Source organism: Eurypyga helias, unplaced genomic scaffold, assembly GCF_000690775.1.
Source record: "Eurypyga helias isolate BGI_N326 unplaced genomic scaffold, ASM69077v1 scaffold24715, whole genome shotgun sequence".
NCBI classification, from domain to species: domain Eukaryota; kingdom Metazoa; phylum Chordata; class Aves; order Eurypygiformes; family Eurypygidae; genus Eurypyga; species Eurypyga helias.
Genome location: NW_010249834.1, coordinates 1 through 10,283, shown reverse-complemented (window position 1 = coordinate 10,283; position 10,283 = coordinate 1). Strand labels below are relative to the sequence as shown.

At 51.2% G+C, this 10,283-nt stretch overlaps 1 protein-coding gene across 1 annotated transcript; it reads right to left on the bottom strand.

Annotated features, from left to right (window-relative positions):
* Positions 1–542: 542 nt before the first annotated feature.
* Positions 543–10,248, bottom strand: LOC104503057 (inorganic pyrophosphatase-like; the record flags this gene model as incomplete). The annotated part of the gene is made up of 10 exons (XM_010151512.1): positions 543–574; positions 1,629–1,668; positions 2,782–2,851; positions 3,078–3,163; positions 4,339–4,466; positions 4,598–4,724; positions 4,967–5,053; positions 6,870–6,989; positions 7,541–7,594; positions 10,174–10,248. Coding segments are annotated over 10 exons (819 nt in total), but the record flags the coding sequence as incomplete, so codon positions are not given.
* Between the last annotated feature and the right edge of the window lie 35 nt (positions 10,249–10,283).

Sequence of the window (10,283 nt, the reverse complement as noted above, 5' to 3'; positions counted from 1 at the left end):
CGCCCCGCCGCACGCCACGAGTTCGAGGCCGGTCCCCGGCCCGTCCTGCCGCCCCACGGCACAGCGTCACCCGATAAATCCGACCCCCCCAGCACTAACCCCTTGGCTCCGGGGCTTCACTACACAGAGCGAAAGGAAACGGAGCCCCACAGCGCTCAGTTTCAGTAGTTTTTATTTCTAGCATCCACACATACCAGACGAGTCACCTCAGGTCCCGATTTACAGAGCACACTGTACGACCATGCACAGGCAGGCGTTTGATTCTAGAAACCGCAGGCATCATTTAGAACCACAGCAGGGGGGTTGGAACAGGATGATCTTTAAGGTCCCTTCCAACCCTAACCATTCTATGATTCTATGATAAATTAAGTCTTCTAGCCTCCACAAGACCTGGATGCAGCAGGCACGTCACTGCTAGATATGTGATTCTAATCAGCAAAGTTACAGGCAAGGTCTTCTCGCCGACACTGAAGCGATGTGGTCTGTTCCTGCAGGCGGCAGCTCCTCGGTGGGAAGGACAGCCGGCTCTCCGCCACCCCTCCTTAGTTCTTCTGGTAGTAGAACCACTTGTCAACTGTGTGGGGCAGAAAAAAAAAACCAGAGCAGGTTAAGCCCTCTGCTAGCCACCCGCTCATTAAAGTAGTCACAGGGCACCGCATGCGTCACCTCCAGCGCCGGGGCTTCCCGCCAACACCCCCGCCACGCAGCAGTCGGGTTCTCGCGGAGCCCTGTTTACGTGTATGTTTTCCCGGAGAAGTCACCCTCGCTCAGTCTACACATGACTCAGAACAGGCGAGGACAGCAAGGCAGAGCCAGCTCGGCTTCCCTCAGGCTCAGCTGACTCAGGGAGGTGAGCTCATTTCACCTCCAACCCCCATGCCTGCACCAAAGACACCAATTTCTTCGCGGGCTTGTCACCCGTGAAGAGGTTGGGAACGACAGCCCAGCTCCTCCACCTGCCACACAGCTGTGGGTTCTCAACGCTGCCCCTTAGCTCAGCCCTGCTATGGCTGGACTTGGCTCGAGGTGCCCGTCGCTCCCTCGTGCCGAAGGGAAAACAACAGCCGAGCGAGGATTCCTCACAGAGGCACATCCTGAGTCACCAAAAGGCTCGTTCCCAGCTCGCAGCAACACTTGTTCGGTGAGAGAACTCCGGTCAGTGGGCTCAGCAACAACTTAAGCACTCAACACACAGCTGACTTCTGCCCCTGCCCTGCGTGGGTAGGGAGTACTTCCCCTCCTCGGCTCGCCTGCACCGAGGATGCTGATGAAACTCCCGTTTCGGGGGAACTAAAACCGCCCTCCTGCAATCACTGCACTTCAGTCCTTTCAGTGCTCCTCTTTCAGGACCTGCTATACATCTCATCTCTTCTGGAGCAAACTGTGGCACTCGAGGTCTCCTCCCGACCGCTCTTTCCCCGCCTCCCGCACCCAAACCAGGAGGTAAAGCGGCAACAGGACGTTATTCAGGGCATGAACTGCACTACTAACACCAGTTAGACCCTTTGTTTCTCCTGCTGCTAGAGCCACACCCAGCCAACAGTTAAACCCCTGATTTTCCTACTGACAGTTCCCCTGAGGAAGTCTCCACTCGCTACTGGAACATAAACGTGGGTTTTGAGACTCACCTTCGGGTGGGATGGGGTTGGCAGCTTTGCCCGGCGGCGCCTGGAACGAGAAACACGTTAGCAGCCAGCAGCAGTTTGCGGAGGTTGACCTCGCGCCGGCAGCTCACCAGACGTCATTTCGAGCCGCGCAGGTCTTGACCCAGCACGGTTTAAGGTCCGCGGCCGGTGCTGGTCAGCCGGGAGGGAATAAACGAGCTCACGTGCGGCACGAGTCCTGCCCACCCCCACAGCCTCCTCATTCCCTAGACGTCCTACGTGCCGAAGGCGCTCTGGTCCAAGCGCAGGCTGCAGTGCCACCTGCTTCTCGCCGGGAGAAGTCCCCACTCCAGCGTCTGCGCGGTTGCGGGCAGCCTGCTTTATTTCAACCTGCGATGCCACGGTGGAATCCAAGCACAAAGGACTCTCTGAAAACTCCTCCAAAGAGCCTTCCCCTGATATTTAACCACTCCAGACAAACAAGGGTCCCTGGCTGGTGACACATCCTCCGCGAGGGCTGCACTTTCAGAAACGTACAGAGTAATTTGGGTACGACCAGAGGATGCAGGCACTTTTGAAAGCAAGACAATAGGTTTTAAAAGCCTCTCCAAGGCTAATGGAGAGACTCTGCTTTCCCGTCACATTTCCTGCACACTGAGGGAACATCTGCATTTTGATTTTTCCTTCTCATTCCTCTAACACCCTTCAAGTTGCCAAGAGCAGTACAAGCCCAGGGAGATGCAGTCAAGTCTCGAAACCGGGTAGGACTTCCTGAAACTGGGAACTTCAAGCCTTTCATTGCAAAGGATGCGAGGTCCCTAGCTGCAAGGCACTGCAACTTTCTTTTCTCAAAGGGTGACCTGTGCCGTGACGCTCTTGGACGGGCAAATACTTAAACACTCTCCGAACAGCTGACAGCCTGGTTCGGAAGTTTAGCCTTTCACCCAAACTCTGGTTTGGATTCCATCTCCCAGACGATTAAGGGCAGGGAGAAGCCTCTGGAGGAACGTCTGGCTTGCTCCACATCCACCCCATTTAACCTGAAACGGGTGCTGTGTCGAGTCATCTGAAAAACTCTGAGCATACAACGCACTATTCACAGAGAGAGAGTTCACGGTACCAGACAAATTGTCCCGTTTTGCCCGCTGGGGTTAGGACACTCCAAATTTGTACTTACTGCATCCACAGTCGCTTTTGCACACTCCTGACTGCAGCAGAAAGGGCTGTCGGACACCGTCAGATTTGTGCTAGAAGAGACAGGTCGCTTGTGAGAATGTGCGAGCCAAGTCTCTCCCCCAAGAGTACACGGTTATGGAATATTACAAATCATTGTTAGAGCTGCCAAGACGAAGGGGAAAGGGAAGGATACAGCCAGCAGCTAAACAGAAAGCATGGCACTGCTCCGGGCAGTTTTTTCCGGGTTTATTCGTGTAGGGGAAGGGAGCCTGCACAGTAGCGCAGGCATTAACCTACCAGTCGATCTCCCCTCCGTCAGTTTTCTTTGCTATTAAAGCTTTCCAGTGTTCGTGTGTGCTTTTGATGACATTCAGAGCAAAATCCTAGAGTGGAAGATGAGAACAAGCACGATGTTACGTGTCAGCACTAGCCCATCTTCTCCAGACTATCAGTTCCGTGGAACGAGAGGCCAGTATTTCCAGGCTGATTTTAGACAGTTTCTGACTCTGGAAGGGACTGGGAGAGACCTCTTCCGCTATTGCGCCTTTCAGGAACACCAGCAACCTCCCAGCTGGTGTTCCCAACCTCCTCAACAGCCGCAACAACGGGCATCTTAGGATATGAATTGTTTGGTTTCCCAGACGGGAGGCTACGCCAAGGTCACCCAGCGAGCTTGAGGCCAGAAGAAGCCCAATGCAGATATTCTAGTCCTGAGCCAGCGTTATATGACAAAAGCACCTCCACCCTTGCTGCTCCTCCCACTCGGTCCGTCTCCAGCAGCTAGCTGATCCTGTCCTATCTGCGAGCTTTTGTCCACTCCAGGCAAATCATTCGGCGGCTGTGCAGATCAACACGTACCTAATCTAGCTTTGCAGCTACTTAAAAGTGAATCTGCCGCCAAGCATATCAGAGTCTTTTTTTCCTTTTTATAAAAAAAAAAGTATACGCTCAAGCATTAACCTGTTAGCTGCAGAAGGAAGCACACACAGTCCTTTGTTTGCACCAGCAATAAATATCCTGGTGTGATACCGCATGGAGCCAAATTTTTAGGAATGCATGCAGGGTTTCTTTGTCCCTGTTTTCCGCCTTGGCTTTGATTAAGGACTCACCCATCCCGAGGGGCTGGAGACGTCCCAGCCCACCCAACCCAGTGCTGCGCTACAGTCGAAGGGGACAAGTCCACTCCTGCCCGACCTCCCTTGTAGCCCTGACCCAGCCCGGAGGGGAGCAGAGGAATAAGGCTGCCAGGGTACGGGGCCTTACGCAAAGGGCATGAGGGAACGCTTTATGCCCCAAGGAAGAAACATTTTATCTCCTGAGTTAAGTTTGACTTGTGCCCGGCTGTGTTGCACAGCGTTTTCTCCTCCTATTCCTGCAAGCACCGTGCTGGAAAACAAGCAGAAAGGTAGGCTGGAAGACAGCAGGAAAAACGAGATCAGCTACCAGCAGTCCTGTAAAAATTCATTCTCTCAGGGACCGGTGTCCCCACACAGCCCGAGCACAGTTTTTGGACAGCACACTGTTGCTCGTTCATGGTAATGAAGAAAAGTGATCCTACCTTGTCTTTAAATTCGCCGTTGAAAGCAAACTGGTTTTCTGGCTTTCCATCAGGTACTTTGTATCTTCTGAACCAGTCCACTGTGGCTTCTAAGTATCCAGGTTTCATCCTCCGGACATCATTGATATCTGGCCCCGGAGAAGAGGTTTGTTAGCCAGATCTAGTAACAGAAGTTACATGTCCTAACCTGAAACGCTCCCTGTGGGCTCCCAACAGAGAAAGGGAAGTACTAAGCCCGCTCCTCCTTCCCGTTACTTACCATTATACTTGTCTGCTTCAGGGTCTTCAACGTTGATAGCAATTATCTTCCAGTCTGTCTCTCCCTCATCAATCAGCGCCAGCGTGCCCAGCACCTTCACTTTGATGACTTCTCCTCGAGAGCAGACCTGCAAGGACAAAGCCCCTGTTTGTCCGTACTGATGCATCCAAGGAACGCGCGACAGGGGCCTGCGCGAGATGCAGGAGCTCAGCAAGCGGTCGGGTACCACTTATCAGCAGTTCGCAGCAGCGGGAGCCATCATGTTCTTAAGGCGGAGGAGGTAGGAACTAAAGAATGTCTCTGGACGATTGACTTTCACGACATTAATTACACGTTTCAAAAAGACAGTTACCCTCTAGAATGCGTTACCTTGCTTCCAATTTCGCACACGTCAATTGGATCGTTATCTCCACAGCAGCCAGTGTTTTCATCTTTGTGACCTGGGTCTTCCCAAGTCTGCAAAAAACACCCCCCCAACACACACACACAAATGAGGACACTCGGGTTTCGAGAGGAAACGAAAAGCAGGTTTATTCCAGGCGTGCAATTGCCTCCGAGATACAGATGACGGCCCACTTCATGCTTGGCCTCAGGTCTGGTGGTTGGGCTACCATTCCCACTGCCTGCAAACGCAGTCCGAATCCCAGCTAAACGGTCCTACCCTGCCAAGTCCAAACTGCTCCCTCCCACTGACAAACCTTTTTGGCAACAACTTCCCAGGCTTCCGTTCCACAGCTGCACAGAGGTGAAGTTCACCTCTATAAAGAGCACTCAATTGATTTGGCTGCCTGCCAGTTCCTCTCCCTATTCATTTCTTAACAGAAGTTTCCTGAACTCCAGATAGCAGCCCAGTAGAGAAGGAAAAGGGACAGGGTGTATTGTTTCCTTTTAATTAAATAACTGAAGGCACCGTGACAAGAATGCAGTGTCCCATACCCTACCCTAAGTTGGAGGACAGGACTCCAGAAGGCATTTGAGCTCTACTTCCAAAAGGAATGGTTGCTTAAAACACACCTTTCTGGTCAGGAGCAAAAGGACACCAGGCCCATTTGCATCGTAAAAAGCACCTACCTCCAAGGTTGTTGAGATATCATAAAAGAAGGAATGCTCTTCCCTAATCTCTGCATGCCAGGACACGACTAGTACAGTCAAGACCTCGTGATGCATGCAGAACATTCAGGAAGAAGTACTGAAACCTGGGTGGTGCTGAAGGACTGTTCACAACCACTATTGCACAAGGAATAGTGTTAAGGAAGTGTTAAGTTCAGTCCCTCGACACATTCGCTTCTTTGGTCCACTAAGACGTGACTGGGAGAATGCTCCAAAAGCTGTAATTCTGTACAAGGAAACCGGCTCCAGAACCCATCCGAGTAGGAAACCAATTCAGCTTCAAAAGACCACCTCAAGCCAAGAAACCATAATAGACAGAACATCCCTTTCCAGCAGTTAGAGGAACTCCAAAGTAGCTGTGGAACCCTTACACAGCTTGAGAGGAGCTGCACACGCATTCAGAATTCAAGGAGAAGCTCTCCATCCGGGGCCCAGAAGTTATTCTTCCACTAAGCTACAGTGTCTTATCCTGTAAAGCTTTAAATCACGAAAGGGTTGGGAGAGACCTTGAGATGCTCAGCTCATCCCTCCACCCAAAGCAAGGCCAGCTTTTGCAAAACATTCCCAGGCCATACCATCCTGTTGCTTTGCCATTCTGGCCACGGGAAAAGCTTTCACTGTGGCAGGAACCAGAGGAGAAGATTAAGGTTAAGGCCATTACTCGTCCTCTCCACAGCAGAGAGAGGAAATAATTCAGTTGTTATCTATGCAAATGCATGAAATGTTGCTGCAGAGTGAGAAGACTTGCCTTCATCCACTGTTTCACACAAAAGCATCCCAGACTCCTTCACACTCTCTTCCTATGGGAATAGTTTCTACAGGTGCAGCTGCCTCTGTTGCTCCCACTAGACTGTCTTCACCTGGCCCTTGTCTTTCTCAGGACCCATCACCTAGACCCAGACTCGCTGTGTCCCTGTAGAGATGGGAACATCTTCCCTTTCCTATTCTTTTTGTTGGGATTGAAAGGTCCCATTGGGTCCCACTTGAAAGCCACATCATTTTGCTCAAAAGGACACAGGCTGCCTGCTTGTTATCTTCAGGAATGTATCTAAACATGCTTTCTGTGGCTGACCGTGCTCATTAATTTGGTGGTAGAGACACACACAGGCATCCTCCCTCCTCCCCACCAGAAGGGATGAGCCACCGAGACAAGCGACAGTACCTGTGGGATGGCACCGTAATTCCAGATATAACCCTTATGGGGAAACACGTTTGCTACGTAGCGCAGTTTTCCTTTCTTCACGTCTTGCTTAATTGGGTTTAAGGGATCCTTTGTTGCAATCTGTAAGAAAAGTTACATAAATCTCTCTACTTTGCTCTCTAAGAAAACCCACGCCGTGATTTTTTTTTTTTTAGATGAAGCTGGCTGCTAATGGAGAAGCCAAGAGCCCAGGAGCTGACCCTGAAGCCAACAGTAGATATTGGACAATTCCACCTCCTGTTGCGTTGCCATCTCCTGGGATACAGCTTTCAGCAGACTTACGAAGGTCAGAAGCACACGGGGCCGAGAGCCGTAAGATGCTGCCATAATCAGAAGCCCAGATCCATGCTAAGTTACTGCGGCGTCTGTCAGCCCCAGCCTCCATGCCATACCTCCAGCAAGTACTGACACAAGAAGCTAGAGTTATACCTAGAACGCTCCCTTGGCATGATGCCTGCAGTACAGCAGGCTTTGAAAGGCCTTAGTTATTGGGGCCGAACTATTTTCTTGCTAGTTAGGGAGCCACCAGTGTTAGACCACCCCGATTCAAGGTGAGGAGGAGAGAATCAGCAAAGTCAAAGATTAAGAGGCGAGTTGGCTCAAGCACTTAAGCTAGGAACTGTAAGAGTTACCTCCATTTTAGCATTTGTCCATCGAGGTACTTCCACAACCATGTTGAACACGTTCTGAAGAAAGCAAAATATCAGTGAACGGGAAGGAATCTCGAGATCACACTTTAAACCAGGAAATGCACATAAGCAAGCAGGAAAACCAACCAGTTGGCACGAAACCTTAACTTTTATAGGGGTTTTGCTGTTTGCTTGGGTTTTTTTTTTTTTTTTTTTGTTTTGTTGAGTTTTTTTGTTTGGTTGGTTTTTCCCCAGTGCCAGCGTCGATACAGTTGACACAAGTCTGGTAGTCCGGCTGGTCACGTCATCACTCAGAGCCGAATCCCATGAAAGACACCAGCAACAGCCAGACTGAGGTTACCCACCCATCCTCCATCGGTTGCCACCTACGAACATCGCCATCCCGTTGCCAGGAAATGGAACGGCAGGTTTAATGAGTCGAAGACAGCTGCATACAAACTACCCCGGGCATAACAAAATGAGGCTTTAGGCACATTTATTAAATTCAAAGCACTTAATACTACAGCAAGAGCCACCCTGGCAATTTAGAAGAGACAAGGCTTACCAGAGTAAGCCTTAAGTAATGTGGGTACCTACGTACTATCCTCAGTGACTGAGAGTTCACTCCCAAATATTCTAGTCTGTCTTGAAGTAGGGAGAGATGCCCAAGCTCCCTCCCTCCAAGCCAACAGACCTTCTTAGCAGCACGGTTCAAGGATAAAGTTTTGGGGGGAGAAATGCAGAACCAGCTTTTGCAGCATCTAGTTTACAGGTGACACTTGAAAACATCTCCTGTGTACTCTAGCTGGGCTGAGAGGACTCTTGGAAGTTCAATGCCAGAGTCTCCTCTTCAAGAAAACACGCTTTTCTACCCGTGAACTTTAACATTTGCTGTTTGAAGAGACTACGGCCTTTAACAAAAAAATCAAACCTTGGTCCCTAGCACCGACAAGGTTTCTAATCCCCGGGTTAAGCGGTGTTAGCACTGTAAAAATCCCTCGCACCTGTATTGCGCCATAATTAGATTGCAACTGCGCAACGAGCGCTGTTACATCACCGATTTTGCCCACACCCTTCCCTCACAGAAGTTTATTACATCCCCTCAATTGCAGGGGGATCACTGCTCATTGGGAACTTAAAAGTAAAAAAGGCCTAGACAATTTTTTATTAAGCAACCCGAAAGGAATGAGGCAATCGGAACTGGCTAGACAGGGTGCTTACAGTTTTGTGGGCAAGGAAAGACGACTTGGGGGTGCATCTTTGTCAGGCTTGCAGTTTCCCCCAGCCCAGCTAACAGACCTGCCTCAGTCTAAGACACCCAGCGAGTCGCCAAGGTCGTTCCTTCGCAATGCCAAGACACGTGGGTGCAGATAAGGTCGCCACATCCCAGCCCTAGACTGAAAAAACACCGCCCTGCAATCCTCTCAGTGTCTTAGCAGTCTGAGGATAAAGATCAAGGAGCCCAGACGGAATAAGACAACCTTTTGCTCCAAGCTGTGCTCCCTCCCATAGCTGGTAACGAACCTGCTGAGTAACGAGCAAAATCTCTGCGGAGAGGCACTCCGGCAACAGAAAGAGGTCTAATGTGATCCGCACTATTGTGTAACTTTGGGGACTGCAGACCTTCAGCAATACTTGCTTCTCCTAATGACTTGGCGCTGGCAAGCAGCACCGAGCGCCTGAAGGCACACCAGCCATCGAGTTTCCCTTGTTAATCATTACCAGCCCGAGGAAACCCTCCTCACCCTTATACTCACACCCCTGCCCTTTCCTCCCCTGTTCAGTGAGCGCTACAAAGCGAAGTGTTACCTGGAAGTTCCTTGTCTGAGTTACCTTTCAGACACCTGCTTCTGAAAAGTGCTTTCCCAGTGGGGCACAGAAACTGTTTAGCCACTGCCATCGATGATTATAACCCGTCTTTTCCCTTCTGAGCAGGCAGAAGCCACCTCAGACTTCCCAGAGGGTATTCTGACAACAACTGCCCCCCAAAGTTGAACCAGCTACTTTTTAGAACTTCATCTCTCAATCCTGCATGCGCTTTTCCTTTCCCTTCTCTACCTCCAAACGACACGCCTCTGTCACGAACACTAAGAGACTGCGTTTCTCACGCTGCCAACAAGCTACAAAGGTGGGGAAGGCAGCCCAGGAGCCCGCATTATGACGGGAAAAGCCTTCAGCACCAACTGAAGCACGGCCATCCTGGTTTCCTGCAGCTGGGGCGTTTGAAGACGGTGAACAGCCCAACTGACCGGCTGCTGGCCGACAGAAGGATGCAGCATGCGGCAGATCCCCCACCCGCACGATGTGTGAGGCAAGGGGTCCCCAGGAGCTGCCGCAGCAAGAATTCCGCGCCCTCACCTTCCTTCTGTTCCACGGCTGGTTACACCGTGGGCGTAAAGCGGTCTTAACGCAGCCAAAACGCAAGCCTGAAATATCACGCAGCCTGAGCACGGAACCTCTATAGGAGCAGATGTAGATATCGACCTAAACGTAAAACTGCTGCTTTTAACCCAAAACACTTTTATCTGACCTCATGGGCAAGCCCGAGACGCCTCTCGGGAATGTGAGAATGAGAGCATCAGCCCTCTCACCACCCGGCCTGGTGCTCCCTTGCCGCGGTCCCTTCCCCCTCTCACCTTGCCAGCGTCGGCGTAGACGGGGATGTCGTGGAAGGGGGAGATGTAGCGCCCGGCGGCATCCTCTGCAAGGCAAGGGGGGGGCAGGGCGAGTCAGGCCCGGCCTGAGG